General features: G+C 39.9%; 1 protein-coding gene across 7 annotated transcripts in view; it reads left to right on the top strand.

The window, feature by feature from the left end:
• The window catches only part of LOC102416140 (amyloid beta precursor protein), a 307476-nt gene that overhangs the window by 109263 nt on the left and 176457 nt on the right, over nucleotides 1-21756 (top strand). For all 7 annotated transcript variants that reach the window (XM_025281991.3, XM_025281961.3, XM_025281968.3 and 4 more), the window contains exon 4: nucleotides 20295-20407. In XM_025281991.3, coding sequence (XP_025137776.1) covers nucleotides 20295-20407 — 113 coding nt within the window. The remainder of the gene's footprint in view (nucleotides 1-20294; nucleotides 20408-21756) is intronic.

A 21756-nucleotide genomic window follows, 5' to 3' on the forward strand; every position in this document is an offset into this window, starting at 1 on the left:
AACTGAAAAGCAACAACAAATAGTGGATTGTTCATTTGCATATGAGGACTGTTACTAAGATATCTTTTGTACTGACTTGGTGTACAGTTGACTTTTCAGAACATCAGCCCTGTCTTGCCAAAGAGATGACCTTCTGTATATAGATTTTAAATTAGGTATTTTCTAGACTGAGCATGCAGGCAAGGCTTTGTATAAATAGGCAACTCCTTTGTTAGGGAAATTTAAAAGCTAAGGCTTTGAAATATCCAGACAGTTTGAACATCAATGAAAAATGAAACATCTAGAAATCATGTAATAGCGTGAATGGGAAGGGTGTCAAGCCAAGAGGGGGAAGCGGCCTTATGCTTCTTTTGACTTGGAGAAAGGCAGACACGCCTACCTGCCTTGTGGAAAGGTGACCTTGAGTGAACACTACATTAAACTGTTAAGTGGTCACCTGGAGCTTTATGTAATGTAAATCCAGTGACCCATTAGCCTGATTGCATTATTAGAAAGCCTGCTTTGGGCCAGGAAATAGCAAATCACTTATACTTTTCTAGATGATTCCCATAACCAGCTATCCTTACCAAAAATCTAGTCTTTCATCAGCATTTTCCCAAAACCACAACATTTCCAGGTTAAAACAACTGAGACCTTCAGTATAATTTTTACTTTGATATACTTTTTAATCATCTTTACAATTTTGAATGAAAGACAGAAGCTGTAGTGTTTGGAATGAGAGATACCCTGAAATTACTGCTCTTTTTGAAAGCCTTAATCATATATAATTTCCTCGTTTATAAATGTTAAATCTCAAATGAGAGATTTGCCTTCTTCAAACACGTTTTGTGTGCCTTTTCTGTGCAACAAGGCCTTCCTTTGAAAAGCTTGTTCAGACTTAGTTTTGATTCAAAGCCTGAGCTTTTGCATGCCTGGAATTCTTGCTCTTCAAAATATTTGCTCCCTGGAGAGGTCAGCTGAAGATGGAGTTGTCATGTGACTATGGACCATTGACCCGGAAGATGTTTAGGTAATGGAATGAGCTTTGGCAGAGTTCCACTGCTTTCTAGTTGAGGGGAGCCAGGAAAGGAGGGCAGAGCTGGCTGTGTTCAGACGGGAAGAACTTGCTTAAAAATGTTTGAAACCTGAATGTACCTTCATTTGATGCCTTTGCCTTACTGCTTAGGAACATTTTAAACTGCAGCATTCCTAAGTAGGCCGTAGTGTGTAGTGATACATATTTAAGTGATCTTGCATCTAAACAAATGCATTCACCCTCTGCCTGGTGAGTAGAATCTGAATGATGCCTGTACTCTGTTAGAAAGGGACAGACGTTTTCATTACAAAATTCAGTCAAGCAGAAAAGTAGCAAAGTGAGCAGAAATTTTCATTTACATCCATGATTGAAGTTGCAGTGATAAAAGAAAAGCGCTAGGTTCAAGAATAGCCTTGTTCTCATTCTGTTATATGACACGGAGGATTTGGTCAATACGGAAACAGTTTTTTGATACTTACATTATTGAGGAAGGTGCTGATGGATAGCTTTAAATTGTACATATCTTTTAACTGACCTTAGTTCCCCCCAACCCAGGGTTTTCATAGTATCTTTAAACAGACTCCAGTACCCCCTTATTATCAAGTCCATTATTGATTTGTTAAAATATGGGCTTTATGTTCCATTACCATAGAGATCCACAGTTATTTCTTTGCCTTTACTCGTGAGCACCACCAGGTGTGGGGCCTCCCAAGTGACGCAGTGGTAAAGAACCCACCTGCCAATGCAGGAGACACGAGTTTGATCCCTGGGTCAGGAAGATCCCCTGGAGGAGGGCATGGCAACCCACTCCATTATTCTTGCCTGGAGAATCCCATGGACAGAGGAGCCTGGCGGGTTACAGTCCATGGGGTCACAAAGAGCCAGACATGACTAAGCAACTAAAAAACAACAAGTCAGCAGATGAAACAACTCGGATAACTAGGGCCAGACCTAGACACCACCATCATAAGAGACGGGATTAGAGAGTGAGATCAGGATTTTCCAATTTCTCTGCTAAATAGTTCATGATATACCTTTTGGTATATATATATGTATAAGCTTTAATGCAGTAATTTGCTGCCCCAAGCCCTCTTCCTTAGAAGTCCAGAATTTCACTTCTTTCGGTTCTCTCAGGAGCAGTGAGCCCTGGCAAACTGATTTACAGTAATGAAGCTAAGCCTTGTTTACAACTCTAAGTGGCAGTTCCCAAGTCCACAGTCGAATGGTAACTGAGGGAGAGATTCTTATATGGCCAAATCCATCCCCAATGAAAAGAACATGTGATTTTTGAAGGATGATTCAGAACTGGGTAATTTCTAAAACATATTTTTATTGAAGAACTTGATGAATCATGTATACTTTTTTTTTTAATTCTGTGAGATAATTGTGTCCCTCTCCCCTAGGTCGTGATTGGAGTACAATGACAGAACTCCAGTCCTTTCTGCTATGCTTGAACAAAGCCCTGGGAGTTTAGAGCAGTGTTCTCATGCCAGTGAAAGGTTGTGCTCATTCCAAATACCACATCCTAGATACTTCCTGGCTAGCTCTTTTGTTAAATGCCGTGATATCTTTTTTCTGCGTCATTCTCTCCTTATCTACTTCCTCTTGCCTCAAATAGTTTTGCATCTTTTTAGGATATAATTTTTGTTTCTGGAAAGTTTTGAATTAGAACATCCCTGAAATACAGGGCGACATGTATTCCCCTGATTCTTAGGAGACACCCCCACTGTCTCCTAAAACTAGACATTTCAGGTCTAGGCTAGACACAGGAGAATCCAGAAGGTACTTAATACGCTCCCAAGGGGCACAGTGTGGCAGTTGGGTGTCAAGGGGTCTCCCAGATAGAAGAGGTTTGGGCTGTAACGGCTAGTCAGGGCATCGAGAACACATAGAGTGGTAGCTGGTTGTAAGCACTGAAGATGAATAAAGTGTCAAGGGTGCTAGGACAGACCAGCAGGAAAATGGAATGAAGCCAGTGAAACTCCTCTGCTAACCTTAGTGAGTGATGAAGAACCCAGGACATGGGGTCATGGTGAGCAGATGCATAGATGGAAAGGAGAGGGGAGAGCTAGAACGATGTTTTTTATACTCAGGAAATGGTTTACTGGAATTCTGAATTTCAGAACATTTTTACGTGTGACATGATCTGAGATCCATCTTCAGGAATATGGATAGTTGGAGTGGAGTAGAGAGGTACAGCCCTTGGGGCTAGAGACATGAATCAGTGGTAAATATTTTGGGACAAAATAGAAGCAGAATATAATGGGAAACCAACCAACTTGTCAGCAGGCATCACCCTTTGGAGCTCCCTCAATATGATGAATGTTGTGTGATGCACAGTCTTAGAAATCCCCCGAGCCTTCATCAGAAAGTAGTATCGGACTTAAGAATCCGACTCCCAATCCAGGAGACACAAGTTAACCCCCGGTCCAGTAAGATTCCACATGCTGTTGGGCAGCTAAGCCTGTACGCCCCAACTACAGAAGGCATCACCCTCTAGAGCTCCTGAAGCCTGAGTGCCCTAGGGTCCGTGCTCTGAAACAGGAGAAGCCATCACAGTGAGAAGCCCGCGCGCCTCACCTAGAGAATAGTCCCTGCTCACTACAACTAGAGAAACCCTGTATACAGCAGCGAAGACCCAGGGCAGCCACAAATAAATAAAAAAATGTTTTAAAGGAAGAAAGAAAGGAGTGGAACAGGAGCCGAGGAGGTGTCAGTGGTGGGAAAGAACCTGGATGAAGGTGAAGTGGTGAAGAGTAATGGCTATCCTGAGAGGTGCCTTCTCTCTCCGACCCGGCTCTCCCAGCTCAACAAAGTGGATGAAGCCACCCAGGGTGATAGGCGAGTGATAGGGTGTAGAGTCCTCTCCAGACTACAAAGCCAAGAGATCCTGGGAAAAACCAAAAGAAGGAGTGACCGTCAATGATGAAGTTGAACAAGAAGTGTATGATAAGAACTTCAAAAAGTGTGCAAAGATGAAAAAAACTGTGAAAGGCAGGAAGCTGGAAGGCCTGAGCACCTTTTCAAATGTTAAGAGAGTCTCTTAGTTGAGGAAGAACGCTGCCTTGAGCGTTGTGCTTCTCAAGGATTCGGAAGATTTGGGAGAGTTGGGAGAGGAAGTTGATGAAACAGGTGAAGTAGAGCATCCCCTTGAAGATGGGGGAAGCGTCTCTTGAAGAAGTTGGCCCCCAGGGTCCTCTGACATCTTCCAAAGAAAGGTTTTATCAAAGAAAGGATAAGAAAGGCCTTATCCAGCCTTATCAGGATCGTCAGGATCGTCACTTGAGAGCTACAGTGAAGCCATGGTGAATGTGAGCACATCTCTAGGGTTTACAAGGTGAAAGGACAGGGTGACTGTGAGATCCCTTACAGCAGGCTATGAAGGGAACGTGTCATGGCCAAGCAGGAAAGATTGGAGTCCAAGAGAGCCTCTCACAAGTCACGGGAATGTGACTGTGAGAAATCAAAAACCATGGTACCTCACAAAGTAACAGAGATTCAAGGAAGATGCTCTAATACCCAGCAGAACTAGAGGAAACAAATTGCTGAGTTCCAGCTATAAAGAAGAGCTAGATATTGTATCATCACAACAGCTTAGAATGTGTGATCTCTCTCTCTCTCTCTCTCTCTCTTGATTTGAACTACTAAAGTTATTATACCAACAAACAAGTTATGAAAATGTGATATTCTAAAGCCTTTGGAATCATGGGGCTTCCCTGATGGCTCAGACAGTAAAGAATCTGCCTGCCATGCCAGAGACCCAGATTCGATCCCTGAGTCAGGAACATCCCCTGGAGAAGCGAATGGCTACTCACTCGAGCATTCTTGCCTGGAGAATTCCATGGACAGAGGAGCCTGGCGGGCGACAGTCCATGGGGTTGCAAAAAGTAGGACACAACTGAGCAACTAACAGTTTTCACTTTCGCCTTTGAAATCGTAAGTTGTAAAACAGCAAATGAATTGTATGTGGAAAAAAAATAGTTGAATGCTGGTCTCTTCCCTTATATTGCCTCCACATAAGATAGATTTTGGCCCAATAAGGCTTATTGTTCTTTGTACAGTATTGTACAGTTCCAGGAGCTGATGGTCGGTTGGTATTGGATTCTAATCTAGTACAGTTGCTGAAAGCAGTGTTCTCCGTGTGGGTGTCCAGCAAAGGAATGGAACTGGTAACTGAAAGGTCACCATGGAGAGTGGTGGGAGCTGTTGAATGCTTGGGCATGACTGATAAATATGAGAAAGTCCAAGCAGAAAGTTGAGGACAGTCTTCCTTTATAATCAGTTGTTCAGAGAGGAGTTGATGAGAGGGACAGGATGACTAGCTTCAGACAGAGAGTGGGAGGACAAGTGTTGCCTGAGAAGACACAACTCAAGGAAGAAAGTGATATGGCAGAGAACAGACAGCTGATCTCAGGGCTGAGAAAGAGTCTCATGCATTTGTTGCTACTGACCTTGAAAAAAGAATTATTGGAGATAGTTGAAGCGAGGCCAGATGGTGATGAGCCAAGAAGAAGGGCAAGTCAGAGGCTTCATAATGACAGTCCATAACTCTGTTGAGAAGTTTATCTGTGAAAATGCCTCTTCCTGTTTTGATTATAGCCTGCCTTACACATAGGTTTCTGAGTAAGGTGTGTGGACAAAACACTCTGTATGTTTTTACTTCTCTGTATAATTTAAGGTTTTGGTGATCACTGGTGGTTCTCTTGTGTCCTCAAGCATCAGCCCGATTGGTATTTTGTTGTCAATTATGTGGGTTTTTAAAAGCCCCGTGATATAACCCCATTCAATTGCATCTTTAAAACCCATCAGTTAATGGAATTTTTTAGAAAGTCAGAAAGAAAGAGAAGTGTTAGGAGGAAGCTGCCAGTGACGATACTTGCATTTTCAAGAGATGAAATAGAGGATTTAACAGGATATCTCTTCAGTATGTGCCTTTCGTATCAGCTCTCAAAAATATAGAAGACTGAACGAAGCTAATGATGAGTAGATATGAAGGAAACCTTATTTAAATTTCTGCATTTGAATTAATTGCATGATCATGAGTACAAATTATAATATGAGAAGTGCAAAAAGAGAAATAAGAGAAGAAGCAATGTTTGCTGGTAAATAGAGTTAACCATAGTAACAAATTTAATATCCCTTTCAATGATTAAGTATATGATATTGTGATGGCATATAGAATTGTGCATATAGTCTTCCCAGTATATTCAGTCTTATGTTTATTTCTGCTTAGACCTGTTTCTTTGGAGTTAGTTTCCCCTATAACCTCAACTTGTCCCCATTCCACTCATCATTCCTTGAAAGGTAGCCTTGATTTCAAAAACTTGACGCTAAGCTAGTCTGCCCAATGGTGACCACTAGCCAGCTGTGGCTATTGAGTGCTCGAGATATTCTAGTTCAAAGTGGTGTGTGCTGTAAGCGGAATATACCCATCAAATATCAAAGAGTTAGTCTTGGCAGCAGGGGTGGTGGTGTATATAGACTGTCTTAGTATTAACTTTTTACACTTATTACATTGCTGAAACGATAGAAACTGCGCTATACCGGGTTAAAGAAATTGAGGAACAGAAGTCTGAGCTGAGAGAATGCACGGGAACTATCTCCGACACGGGGATTGGGGGAGAGGGGACTGAAGACTTGCTTAATGGGTATAGAGTTTCAGTTTTGCAACAAGAAAACAGTTATGGAAACTGGTTTCACAATAATGTGAATGTACTTATTGCAGCTGAACTGTACACTTAAAAAATGGTTACGATGGTAAATTGAATGTTATGTGTATTTTGCCTCCATTAAAAAGAAAAGGCTATTCCAAAAAGGGTTCTATAATACAATAACGTGTTACTTAAAAAAAAAAACCTTAATAAGACTAGTTATAATGATTCTGTTAAGTAGACCTATGCTACCTGAAGGAACAGCTGAATCCAGTCACTTGGGAACTTGTTATAAAAACAGAATCAGCCCCACCTGGACTTGTCCAAAATGAAACTGCATTTTAACAAGATCCCCAGGTGATTCAACGGCACGTTAAAGCTTGAGAAACCCTGCTCCAAATCATCTCTCAAAAAGTGTGGTCCATGAACCGTGTGAATCTGAATCCCTCTGGGGAAATGTGTTTTCACACGTATCCCAAGCACATGGATCTAGTCCAGGTCTTGAGGCCAGAGGGGGATGGATCTGCAGTCTAATCAAGCATCCCAGGTGACTCTGAAGCGGCTTAGAGTTTGAGAAGCCCTCTGACCTGGAAAGATTATTTTCATAACTGTATCTTTGATGTTGGGGTAATTATAAATATGAGTAATAAGAAGATCCATTATTAATAAAATCAAGAATATGAGTAATAACTCCATAAAAATGAGGCAACAGAACAAAACACATAACTAATCTTGGGTGGTTTGGTGAGAAAGGCATGATTCAGAATCTATGGAATATTGTAATACCTGGAGAATCCCATGGACGGAGGAGCTTGGTGGGCTACAGTCCACGGGTCGCAAAGAGTCGGACACGACTGAGCGACTTCACTTTGACTTTGCTGAAATACTGAACATTACATAGAGTCAAGGTCCAAAGTTGAAGCTGATTCTCTTTTTAACTAGGCGGAAACCTAGTGAGTCTTCAGATTTCTAATTTGTAAATGTGAATTGAATTTGATCAGTGACTTTTACATTTCCAAGACAAGGTTAAACTTGGAAAGCAAAGAATTTCCTTTATAGGGACTTCTCTGGGGGTCCCAGTGGTTAAGACTTCACCTTCCAGTACAGGAGCTGCAAGTTCAATCCCTGGTCAGGGAGCTAAGCTCTCATATGCCTCTCGGTCAAAAAGCCCAAAACATAAAATGAAGCTATATTATAACAAGTTCAGTAAAGACTTGGAAAATGGTCTACATCAAAATAAAATCTTTAAAAAAATTTTTTTAAAGGATTTCCTTTATAATTGATAAATGTGTGATTATTCAGAAACTCTGAAAGTTTTTACAAGAATTTAAATGCCACCCATGCACAAATTATTGAAACAGAAAATTTGCTAGGAAAATCTAAAACTAAGCTTTGTCTAGTTATTTTAGATGTCATAGAAGAGAAGCCTGTGTTAGTAAAGATCTTTTATTTTCATAAAAAGTCATATATTCCATAAAATTTCTTTGCCTTCATTGCACTAAATCACTAATTAAGATGTTACAGTCAAGATTTTTCATATAATTTGTGTTCAATTAAAAGTAATGTCTAAAGAATTAAAATATTAAGATATAATTTTATTAAAATATATACAATTCGAGTTCATTTTTTATCCTCTTTTTAAATTAATTTTTTTTTAATCGAAGGACAATTGCTTTACAGAATTTTGTTGTTTCCTGTCAAACCTCAGCATGAATCAGCCATCAGATCAGATCAGATCAGATCAGTCGCTCAGTCGTGTCTGATTCTTTGCGACCCCATGAATTGCAGCACACCAGGCCTCCCTGTCCATCACCAACTCCCGGAATTCACTGAGACTCATGTCCATCGAGTCAGTGATGCCATCCAGACATCTCATCCTCTGTCGTCCCCTTCTCCTCCTGCCCCCAATCCCTCCCAGCATCAGAGTCTTTTCCAATGAGTCAACTCTTTGCATGAGGTGGCCAAAGTACTGGAGTTTCAGCTTTAGCATCATTCCTTCCAAAGAAATCCCAGGGCTGATCTCCTTCAGAATGGACTGGTTGGATCTCCTTGCAGTCCAAGGGACTCTCAAGAGTTTTCTCCAACACCACAGTTCAAAAGCATCAATTCTTCGGCGCTCAGCCTTCTTCACAGTCCAACTCTCACATCCATACATGACCAGTGGAAGTAAAAAATAGATTTAAGGGCCTAGATCTGATAGATAGAGTGCCTGATGAACTATGGAATGAGGTTCGTGACATTGTACAGGAGACAGGGATCAAGACCATTCCCATAGAAAAGAATCAGCCATAGGTATATGTATATCCCCTTCCTTTTGAACCTCCCTCCCATCTCCCTCCCCACCCCACCCCTCTAGGTTGATACAGAGCCCCGGTTTGAGTTTCCTGAGCCACACAGCAAATTCCCGTTGGCTATCTATTTCACATATGGTCATGTAGGTTTCCATGTTACTCTTTCCATGCATCTCACCCTCTCCTCCCCTCTCCCCATGTCCATAAGTCTGTTCTCTATGTCTGTTTCTCCACTGCTGCCCTGCAAATAAATTCTTCAGTACCATTTTTCTAGATTCTGTATATGTGTGTTATAATACAATATTTATCTTTCTCTTTCTGACTCACTTCACTCCATATAATAGGTTCTAGGTTCATCCACTTCATCAGAACTGACTGAAATGCATTCCTTTTTATGGCTGAGTAATATTCCATTGTGTATTTGTACCACAGCTTCTTTATCCATTCATCTGTTGATGGACATCTAGGTTGCTTCTGTGTTCTAGCTATTGTAAATAGTGCTGCAATGAACAATGGGATACATGTGTCTTTTTCAATTTTGGTTTCCTCAGGGTATATGCCTAGGAGTGGGATTGCTGGGTCATGTGGTGGTTTTATTCCTAGTTTTTTAAGAAATCTCCATACTGTCTTCCATAGTGGCTGTATCAATTTACATTCCCACCAACAGTGCAAGAGCATACGCTTTTCTCCACACCCTCTCCAGTATATGAAAATGAAGCTTAAAAATGAATAAGTTATAATTATCTAATGTTTTCAAAAATATTTTTCTTTAGCAGAAAGGAAAATGATAGTTGCCAGGGGTTGGGGAGAGGAAAAAGCAGGAGTGTTGTTCAATGAATATAAAGATTCAGTTTTGCAAGGTGAAAAATTTTTAGAGATTTTTTCCTACTGTAAGACATATATACCTAGCACTACTGTGTTGTTTAGTCACTAAGTCATAACTGACTCTTTGCAACCCCATGACTGTAGCCCACCCAAGCTCCCCTGTCCGTGAGATTCTCCAGGCAAGAATACTGGAGTGGGTTGCCATTTCCTTCTCCAAGTAAACATCTTTTTAACACAAGTTCTTTTCAGTTGACAGTAATTTCACAGTTGTTGAAAGTCAGAATCTTGACATGGAAGTGAATAGCTGTGTCTTATCAAAATCTGATGTGGAAGCTTCAAATTTTTTTTAAGTAGGCATTACTCTAAGTTTTAGATTTAATAAATTTTTATTTATGTTAATTAATTATATTTAATAAATTTTATATTGATTTGTATTATTTTATTAGATTTAATAAATTTTAATATTATTTAATTTTAATAAAAATTGAGAGGATATTCCAGGGGATTGCCATATACCCCCTCACCCAGTCTCCCCTAATTGGGTTGGCCAAAAAGTTCATTCAGTTTTTCATGAAAGCATACAAAAACCTGAACAAACTTTTTGGCATATCCAGTATTAATATCTAATGGTACATTTCTTACAGTTAATAAACCAGTTCTAATCCATTATTATTAATACAGTCTGTCCTTTATTCATGCTTCATTTATGTCCTTCAGTTCAGTTCAGTCACTCAGTCATGTCCAACTCGTTGCAACCCCATGAATCGCAGCATACTAGGCCTCCCTGTCCATCACCAAGTCCTGGAGTTCACTCAAACTCATGTCCATCGAGTCGGTGATGCCATCCAGCCATCTCATCCTCTGTCGTCCCCTTCTCCTCCTGCCCTCAATCCCTCCCAGCATCAGGGTCTTTTCCAATGAGTCAACTCTTCTTATGAGGTGGCCAAAGTACTAGAGTTTCAGCTTTAGCATCAGTCCTTCCAAAGAAATCCCAGGGCTGATCTCCTTCAGAATGGACTGGTTGGATCTCCTTGCAGTCCAAGGGACTCTCAAGAGTCTTCTCCAACACCACAGTTCAAAAGTATCAATTCTTCAGCGCTCAGCTTTCTTTATAATCCAACTCTCACATCCATACACGACTACTGAAAAAACCATAGCTTTGATGGAACTTTGTTGGCAAAGTAAAGTCTCTGCTTTTTAATATGCTGTCTCGGTTGGTCATAACTTTTTTTCCAAGGAGCAAGCAATTTTTAATTTATGTCCTTAGTTTTTACCTAAAATCCTTTCTCTGTTCTAAGATCCCATGCAGCACACCACATGAAATTTACTTGCCATATCTAATCAGCACTCCATGACAGTCTCTCATACTTTCCTCACGGTTGGCCTTGGCAATTTTGAGGAGTAGTGGTCAGGCATTTTTTTTAGGATGCTCCTGGTGGAATTTTCTTATGCTTCACCTGGAGTTATGGGTTTCTGGAAGACAGACCACAGAAATAGATTACCTTTTTCATCATATCATATCAAGAGCCCCTGTGATCAACTATTACTGTTGACTTTGATCATATGGCTGGGATAGTGGTTGTCAGGTTTCTCCACTATAAACCTACTCTTTTCCCCTCATCGTGTACTGAACTCTTCAGAAGAAAGTCACTAGCCATAGCCCACAAATAAGGAATGGAAAATTCTGCTTCATCTCCTGAGGGTATAGATGATTTTTAATTTTACATAGGTTTGCCTTTTACCACCCATTTTATTTATTCAGTTTTAGTGACTCATACACATTTTATATTTTGTGTTATAATCTAATACTACTTTATTAATTATCTATATATACACACATACAGACACATAATTGCTCAAGTTGTTCCAATTTTGGCCTTTGGGAGCTCATTCGTTTGGCTCCTGTGCCTATTTTGAAATACCCTCTTTTATTGTTTTCTCCACAAGATGCTCCAGACTCATATGTTTTAGGCCCCAATCCTAGAATGCTCTATTTCTCCAGGGGACTCTAGTTCCTTTTATTGCAGAATAATATTAAAAATAGACACCTGGGCACTGGGTGTGCTCGTTGCTACTAGAACATCTGCTTTTAGGTGCCTCTCAAGAACGAGGCATTATATTTGTGTAGTGTCCAGCTTGTATGAATATTTCTGTAGCTAACTATCTGTATCGATATTAAGCTAAATATGCATTCATCCTTATGGCTCCAACTCTGATATGTCACTTCATGGATCTTTCTGGCTCCTCCCCTGGCTTATCTGTACATTTCACTGACAGGGGCAAGCCTGGTCCTACCATCCACCTTCTATTTACACAGTTCTTCAGTTGTACACTTGCTGAGCAGTACCAGAAGTAATTCATGCCTTTGTGAGGTTTTGAAAAAGCTGCACAATAGCTAACAAATGCTTATTTTGTTCCTGTGTTTTCCACCTATGTCCTCTGCACTCTTTCCATCATCTTGCATGCTCAGTTACTCAGTCATGTCTGACTCTTTGCAATCCCATGGACTGTATAGGATTTTCCAGGCAAGAATACTGGGCTGGGTTGCCATTTCCTCCTCCAGGGGAATCTTCCTGACCCAGGGATCAAACCTGCCTCTCCTGTGTCTCTTATATTGGCAGGCTGATTGTTTACCGTTGTGCCACCTGGGAAGCTTTCATGATTATAAGACGATTGTTATTCAGAACCTGGGTCAAGCACTGTTTCACTCTTATACTCAACTTGCCATTTGTGTACGTAAGCAAGACCTGGCTCCATTCATTTGAAAAGTCAGAGAGAGGGTTTAGGAGAAACTTGTAGCTTTCACTTCTTTTGCCTTTTGCTTATCTTTCTTATCTGAGGCTTTGCCAATTTTCAGGAATCCCATTGCTAGAATTCTTCCTCACCCTTTCCTAAACACTTTAAAGACAAGGAAGGGAGGTTACACCTTGGGCAGAAGTCCAAAGACCTGAAATGTTTCTAGCCAACACCAGTTTAATCTTTGTGAATTCATAGAAAAACAGTTTATTCATTTGAGACGTCTGTCTTGAAGAACATACATGTGGTTCTGGAAACTTTTATTCAGTCTGTTCAGTCCCACTCCTACTCAAAAATTTAGGAGACTCGGTTTTGAGAAATTCTGCTCTTTGCTCTAACACCCTTCCCCACCTTTTCTCCATGTGCTGTGATTCACAGTCCCTTTGGTTTTACTTATAGTACTTTTACTCTCTGTTGTCTCCCTGGAATCATCTGTCTTTTGTAAAGGAACATAAAGAAACTGAAAAATACATTCCTGTCTTCAAATTTCATATTATGGGAGACTCTGTACTTGCCTGATTAATATTCAGTCCTACTTCTTCCTTTCAAAAAGAATTCCAGATTTTCCTCATTCGTGGAGACAATGTGCTCGACCAAAATTATTGTTTGCAAATTCCCTCACAGTTCAGTGTGGCCAGATGACACAGCTCTGGCGGATGGGATGTGGATACTGGGTGGATGTTCCTCCCAGTGAAACAACAAAGCTTTAACAGGGAAAAAAAAAACAAACAAACAGAAAACCTTTATCCCTTGACCTGTTCCTGCCTGGAACTTGAATATGAACTCTTAATATCCTGTGGCTATTTTGTGATCACAAAGCATGTTGAGAAAAGCCAACACACAAAGGATGGCAGTGCAGAACAGGAAGATGTTGTTGAGTCACGCAGTCATGTCCAACTCTTTTGCAAACCAGTGGACTGTAGGCCTCCAGGCCTCTCTGTCCATGAAATTTTCCAGCCAAGAATACTGGAGTGGGTTGCTATGTGTTTCTCCAGGGGATCTTCCTAACCCAGGGATGGAACCTATGTCTCCTGCATTGCAGGTGGATTCTTTATCACTGAGCCACCATGGAAGCCTTAGTGCAGAAATACAGGAATAACCTAGTCTCTGAGAGCATCATGGAACATCTGCAGCAGCTTCACCCTTAATGTGAGACTTATGGGAGAGAGAATTCTATCATGACTTTATGCTACTGTTTGTCAAGCATTCTCTTTTGTGTTTACCATGCGTTTCATTCTGTGCAGTGGAATGCATTTTTAACTGTTTATATAACTTGCTAGCTAATTTAAGTCTGGTTTTATTCTTCCATTGACCACATTGTAGATCACAACATTATTTTATAGTGTAAAAGTAAATCCACTTTTATAAAATCCAAAGAGAATTGGCCAAGTAACCCAGTTTGACCAGACTTTAAAAAACAGTGAGTTGAGTAACCACACTTGGATTGGAGTCCAGAGGTCCAGATTTTCAGGCCAGTTGCACTGCCAACTGGCTCTGTGGGCAAGCCACTTGACCTGGGTTCTTTTCCTCTCATCTGCAAAATGAGGTAATTTGAATAAGACAGTCCTCTCAAAGACCACCTAAGAGCCAGTGGATCAATGCCTGCAGAGTCCCAAATGAATTTGGTGCTGCTGTTTACCTTGCCAAGACTTTTTAGCAAAGAGGCCAAGCAGAGATCTTGCTCCTTAGCTGTGAAAATTCCTTTTCAACTGGAGTGTGTGTAATATAAATTGTAAATGTTTAAAACAAGAAACCAGGTTGTGTGATTACCAGTAAATATGCACAGTTGTATATTGAATTTAACTAATGGGATTGTTTTTGTTGTTCAGTCACTAATTCCTGTCTGACTCTTTTTGCAACTCTATGAACTGTAGCCCACCAGGCTCCTCTGTCCATGGGATTTCCCAGGCAATAATACTGGAATGGGCTGCCATTTTCTTCTCCAGGGAATCTTCCCGACCCAAGGATCTAACCCATGTCTTCTGCATTAGCAGGTGAATTCTTCACAACTGAGTAACCAGAGGAAACTGTTAGGACTGAATGATGCCAAATTCCTAAAATTCAACATTAGCAGAAAGATGATTTCTCATTAGAATACTTAATTTATTGTGGTCTCTTTCACTCGGATTCTGTTCATTTTTTTTAACCTGAGGATCAAACCAAATAAACAGAAATTTTGTTTTAAAATTAAAAGTACTATGTATTAAACAGATGGGCTTCTGTGGTGAGTCAGTGGTAAAGAATCTGCCTGCCAGTGCAGGACACCCAATTCAATCCCTGGTTCAGGAAATGATCCCTGGAGAAGGAAATGTCTATCCACTCCAGTATTCTTGCCTGGGAAATGCCATGGACAGAGGAGCCTTGCAAGCTACAGTCCCTCAGTTCAGTTCAGTCGCTCAGTCGTGTCCGACTCTTTGCAACCCCATGAACCGCAGCACGCCAGGCCTCCCTGTCCATCACCAACTCCCCGAGTTCACCCAGACTCATGTCCATCGAGTCGATGATGTGATCCAGCTATCTCATCCTCTGTTGTCCCCTTCTCCTCCTGCCCTCAATCTTTCCCAGCATCAGGGTCTTTTCAAATTAGTCAGCTCTCCACATCAGGTCGCCAAAGTATTGAAGTTTCAGCTTCAACATCAGACCTTCCAATGAACACCCAGGACTGATCTCCTTTAGAATGGACTGGTTGGATCTCCTTGCAGTCTAAGGGACTCACAAAAGTCTTCTCCAACACCACAGTTCAAAAGCATCAATTCTTCTGTGCTCAGCTTTCTTTATAGTCCAACTCTCACATCCATACATGACCAGTGGAAAAACCATAGCCTTAACTAGACGGACCTTTGTTGACAAAGTAATGTCTCTGCTTTTTAATATTCTGTCTAACTTTCCTTGCAAGGAGTAAGCATCTTTTAATTTCATGGCTGCAGTCACCAACTGCAGTGATTTTGGAGCCCAGAAAAATAAAAGTCAGCCACTGTTTCCACTGTTTCCCCGTCTATTTCCCATGAAGTGATGGGACCAGATGCCATGATCTTCGTTTTCTGAATGTTGAGCTTTAAGACAACTTTTTCACTCTCTTCTTTCACTTTCATCAAGAGGCTCTTTGGTTCTTCTTCACTTTCTGTCCTAGGGTCACAAAAAGTCAGATATGGCTTAGCGACTGAACAGCAACAAATTGATGGGTAGCTGTTGTATAACACAGGAAACTCAGCTTAGTGCTCTGTGATGACCTAGAGGTGTGGGACGGGGTAGGGGGCAGCAGGGAGCAGTAGGAGGAAGACTCATGAGGGAGGGGATGCATGTATATATGTATACATAGAGCTAATTCACATGGTTATGCAGTAGAAAGTAACACAACATTATAAAGTAATTATTCTCCAATTTAAAAGACATATATAAATAAAATGCAAAAGATAAATAAAAATAAAAGTGAGCATGGTTCTGTGTGGAAACTCCGCAAATATACTATCAGTTTTTTTTTTTTTTTTTTTAATTTTATTTTATTTTTAGTTTTTTTTTTTTATTATTAAAAAGCTATTTCTTAGAGGAATTTTACATTCTCAGCAAAACTGAGTGGCTACTACAGAGAGTTTCCACATATCCCCTGTTGCATCATAGTTGGGTTTTGTTTTTTTTTTCATTGTTTTGTATTTTTTTTTAAATTTTATTTTATTTTTAAACTTTACATAATTGTATTAGTTTTGCCAAATATCAAAATGAATCCGCCACAGGTATACATGTGTTCCCCACCCTGAACCCTCCTCCCTCTTCCCTCCCCATACCATCCCTCTGGGTCGTCCCAGTGCACCAGCCCCAAGCATCCAGTATCGTGCATCGTCATAGATTTTTAAGAATAATGTTTTTAGAATTAAAAAGAAAGCAAAGGTAAACCGTATTAAACTAAACCAGATTCTGAGAAAGGATTTGTTATATTTTTACCACTTCTCTTTCATTCCTTATTAAATAAATTGTAACAGATTTTTGTGGTTTAATTGCTTTAACCTTTCCAATGTGTAACATTCTAGTATGTGCCATCAGTTTTGAAAGTAATATAAACAAGATTGTAAAATCCAGTCTTTGATGAATTTTATTTTAATGTTAGAGTACAATGAGTTTACTGTTTAGCCATTAGTCCCGAGGGCCTATTAAATAACCCGTATTAATCCTTTAAAAAAGCAGTCTCATTTGAGGGACATATATTTCTTGACCATGTGCAATATTAGAAACCTAAGGGCATCTTCACACAGTGAAATGAAATGCCATTTTCCAAATAAACAATACAAATCAAATATCCTTTTATTAAATTAATGTCATATGTGTCCTTTTGATGAACACTGGATTTTACCAAGGTAAATATCTTCCAGTGACTTTGACTTTGCATTAAAATCTACTCCTTAGCAGATTGGCCTCAGGTCAAGTAAAAAAGGACACTTTGTCGTTCTGCAGCTGTTATCCAGTTTATGCCGCAAAAACTGTTTCAGGACAAAGTTGAGAGTATCTGATATCTTCGTCTGATTGTCTCATGAACTAATTTAACAGCGGCCCAGGCATTGAATCTTCCCAGATAATTTGTAAAAAAATAAAAAAACATTGCTTAGTATTTCTGATGTTTGTAAATATGGCCATGTGTGTGTGTTTGTATGTGTGTGTGTATGTGTGTGTGTGTGTTCGTTGCTCAGTTCAGTTCAGTTCAGTCACTCAGTCATGTCCGACTCTTCACTACCCCATGAACTGCAGCACTCCAGGCCTCCCTGTCTGTCACCAACTCTCGGAGTCCACCCAAACCCATGTCCCTTGAGTCATCAGTCAGTCATGTCCAATTCTTTGCAACCCCATGGACTATAACCTGCAAGCCTCCTCTGTCCATGGGATTTCCTAGGCAAGAATACTGGAGTTGGATAGCCATTCCCTTCTCCAGGGGATCTCCCCAACCCAGGGACTGAACCTGGTCTCTTGCAATGCAGGCAAATTCTTTATCACCTGAGCCGGGAAGCCCAGATATGTATGGTAGTATGGCTTGACAGTTCAGAGCTGGTAAATCAGGCAGGTATCTTCAGGCCACTGTCAATTCTGGCCTCCTGTGGCCTTGAAAATAGGATGCCTCTGGTATAAAGTATTCCTGCTATGTTTGATTGCGTGCCCTGAGAAACCATGAAGAGTCCACTTGGAGAAAGATGTGTTGGTTTTTGATGAGGTTATTTTTGTTTTCCATTCTCCCAACTCATCTTTTGTTTTGGTCTGTTTTATTTGTTGTTTTGTTTTATAGTATTCTATGTAAAAGCAAAAGAAAAATATGACATCATTTGCATTATTATGTCATTTCTTTCCTTATAATTTATATCTTGATGTTTGTCTCTGGGGCTTGGTTATAGCTTTCTCAAGGTAGGTGGCGTTACACGTGTTTCTGGGAAAGTGTTAGTCACTCCCTTGTGTCCCAGTCTAGAGATCCATCACACAGCTGTTGTGGAGCTGAATTGCAGTGATGCATGTGGAAAGCCAGCTATTCCATGGACTCAAAAGTTTCCTTGCTCACCAAGTACCACCCACATGAAGCCCTTGGGGGCACCGTGTCTCATAATTCTTGCATTCTCTGTGACCCACAATGCAATGCTGTGGACACCATCAATTGTTTCAGAGATTTGAGGAATGATAAGGCTCTTTATCCCCTGTGATTTGCTTAGACTTTTACCTAAGTATTATTTATTAAAATAAATACTTAAATTTCATGAGGCATCATGCATGTTTGAACTAGAGACAGACTAAAATTTAAGTGCATTTTTAGAAAGATAGTTTTAAGGAATCCTTTTGTTTAAAGGGCTTGAAAAGTTGCTTTTTCTCCCCCTTCTTAGAACCTTTATCTCGTTATGTATCATTTCAGAAAGTTTCATGTAACATACTATGAAAGTAAAAAAATGGTTCTTGTCTTTGCTGATGTGTGGACAACTTGTATTCCTTGCTTGTTTGTAGTTGGTTTTAATTTGTTCTTGCATGTCTTGCTTGAAGGCTCATGGTACCTTACTTGGTGGTCTCCTTGATTACTCATCATCTTATGACAGTAATCCATCTTTCACTTGATTGAAGAGTTTATCTGGGAATCAAACGAGCATGTCATTACTGTTTAAAATGTCCTGTGGCCTGTGTTACATCCAAAACGTTTTAAAACCTTAGACTGTAAAACTAAAGTCTGCCATATTTCTCCAGTCTTTTATTTATTTCTGGACATTTTTCGCCACCTACCTTATGTTCCAGCTATAGTGGACTTCTGCCTCTTCTACAGATATGCTTTGTCCTGTTTTCTTTCTTTGCACAGAAGGTTTCCTTTTGCCATGTGTCCATTCATCTGTCCATCCATACATCCATCCATACATCCAGTATGGTCATGTTTGCTAGAACTAGACCATGGATTGGAAGTAGAATATTAAACAAGATAGATACTGTCTTAACATTGCATTCATTCCTACATGGCCCATTCCTGTTCATCCATTTAGACTCATTTCTACTGTTATTTCTACTTTGAGATCATCCCCAGTATCTCCAAGAAGATGTGTTCACTATGTCGATCTATCACTTTATCTCTATTATAGCATTTAATTTCTTCATTCATCAAGACATTTATTGCCTACTGTGTGCAGAATCTATACTGAAACTGGGGATACTGTAGTGAACAAAACAAAAATTAAGCCCACAGCTTACACATTATGTTGTAATTATCCAACTTAAAATACTTATGAGAATGTGAATTCTTTTAGGACTTCAGGTAATACCTTTATACCTGAACCAGCAGTACTAAAATAATTTGCATGATATACAATTAAAAAAAAAAACTATAGCAAAAGTCTAAGGAACAGTTTTCATGATTTAGTTGAATTAAACTCTGTGAAAACTATCAGTATATGGGCTTCCCAGGTGGCACTAGTGGTAGAGAACCCACTTGCCAATGCAGAAGATGTAAGATTTGGGTTCATTCCCGGGTGGGGAAGATCCCTTGGAGGACGGCATGGCAGCCCTCTCCAGGATTCTTGCCTGGAGAATCCCAGGGACAGAGGAGCCTGGTGAGCTACAGTACATGGGGTCACAAATGTCTTATGTATGCTGTTTGTTGTTTTAGTCGCTAAGTCATGTCCAACTCTTCGCGACCCCATGAACTGTAGCCCACCAGGCTCTTCCGTCCATGGAATTTCCCAGGCAAGAACACTGGAGTGGGTTGCCATTTCCTTCTCTAGTATTATGTATATAAACATACAATACACATATGTGTATATATAGATTTTATTTAGAAAGTCGAAAAATGCTAACATTTCTGTTAGTTTCAGATTAATATGTCCAAGAAAGAGGGGTGAACAATTATTTATTTGGATACTTCTCAAATGATCACCTTGGAGAAATCAATCTGTAACTTTTTAACCCTAGTTGCAATTAAGTGGCAGTTTTTTGTATGATTAATTCACCCAGATTCATGTTCAATAAGTTAAAATTTTACTTTAAACACAAAGAAAGTATTTAACCATCAAGGTAATGTGACAAGGAACTCGGCTGTTTATGGAAGCAGGACTCAAAATTCTAAAGATACTTCTTCCTGCTTTGACTACTTCATCATTCTAAAAGCAGCACAACTTCTCTGAAGTTCTTTGAGCCTGTCTTTCCTTGATACCATCACCGGGATAAGATCCCTGGGATGCAGACAGAATGATGTGAAGCTGTTTTCTTTGTTTGCAGTTGGCGAGTTTGTGAGCGATGCCCTCCTTGTTCCCGACAAGTGCAAATTCTTACACCAGGAGAGAATGGATGTCTGTGAAACCCACCTTCACTGGCACACCGTGGCCAAAGAGGTACCAGCGCTTTCATCGTCCTCCTTGCCAAGTGACGGTTTCCTAGGGATGATGCACAGTGACACTGTAGAGGGTGTTGGGAGGCAACAGCTGTCTGTTGATAAATTTGTGTGTTTTTTTTTTTAATTATTACTGTTAAAAATAAAAATCTTCATGAATATTTTAAGAGGATATCTTGAGACAACAGCTGTGTTGATCAATAAGTTATTATTATTATTTTAAAAAGCTATCCATGAGTATTTTATGTTTAGTTAGATTTGTTATGCTATGTCATGTTTTATAAATTAGAAACTTTAAGTTTATACTCTCTATAAACCTTAAAACATACCTTTTTAAAAATTTTTGTAATTTATGTCTTGTTTTCGTTTGGCACGTGCCAAGTTTTTATGCTTTAACTTTTTTCTCTGTTATCCGTTGGGGAATACAGTGGTGGAGGAGGAAGTAGCCTGTCCAGTACGGGCATGAAAGTTGAAGTTAGATCTGAGTTTTGCCATCAACTTTGTGTTCAGTGTGTCAGGCTGATGCCATCATTTCTCCATAGGGAGGAAGTCTGTGGCACCACTTCTGACTTTTGCTAACCCCCTGCTTTTAGCAAAGCCAATAAGACTTAAAGCAGTTAGCATAAAATGTCACTTTTTTATATTATTGCCTTTAAAACTGCTTTGTCTCTTTAATATATTATGAAGTTTTTTCTGATAAATTTGTATGCCTTTTTTTTCTTTGTAATGAAATCAGTCTCTCAGAATTAGGTTCCTTGATTTAGTTCAGTGTTTCTCAAATAAGGTCAGTTTTGCTCCACATCCCATCCCAAGGACATGAGCCAATGTCTAGAGATATTATTGGTTGTCACAGTTTTTTTGTGTGACAAGGGGTGATACCATTGGCATTTGGTGGCCAGGGGCCAGAATGTTCTGCTAAGCATTCTTCAGTGAACAGGACAAGTGTCCCTTGCCCTCTAGAACGATCTGGCCCAAAATGTCAATGGTACTGAGGTTGAGAAACCCTGATCTAGCTCCATTTACCCATTGCATCATAGCCTTAAAGCTGTTAGGCAAAAAACACCACTTAAGATTCAGCATTAATTTTGCCTTTTATAAAATAATATGTTGTAAGCAACATTGTCTTTATATAAAAATGTTTCAGAGCTAATTGATATTAAGAAAACAACCTAGATGATTTAAAGTCCAGTACCCATCTGATTGGGCTTCCCAGGTGGCTGGCTCCGTGGTAGAGAATCAGTCTGCCAATGCAGGAGATGTGGGTTCGATCCCTGGGTCAGGAAGTTCCCATGGAAGTAGGAAATGGCAAACCTCTCCAGTATTCTTGCCTAGAAAATTCCATGGATAGAG

Source organism: Bubalus bubalis, chromosome 1 (genome assembly GCF_019923935.1).
Source record: "Bubalus bubalis isolate 160015118507 breed Murrah chromosome 1, NDDB_SH_1, whole genome shotgun sequence".
NCBI classification, from domain to species: Eukaryota; Metazoa; Chordata; class Mammalia; order Artiodactyla; family Bovidae; genus Bubalus; species Bubalus bubalis.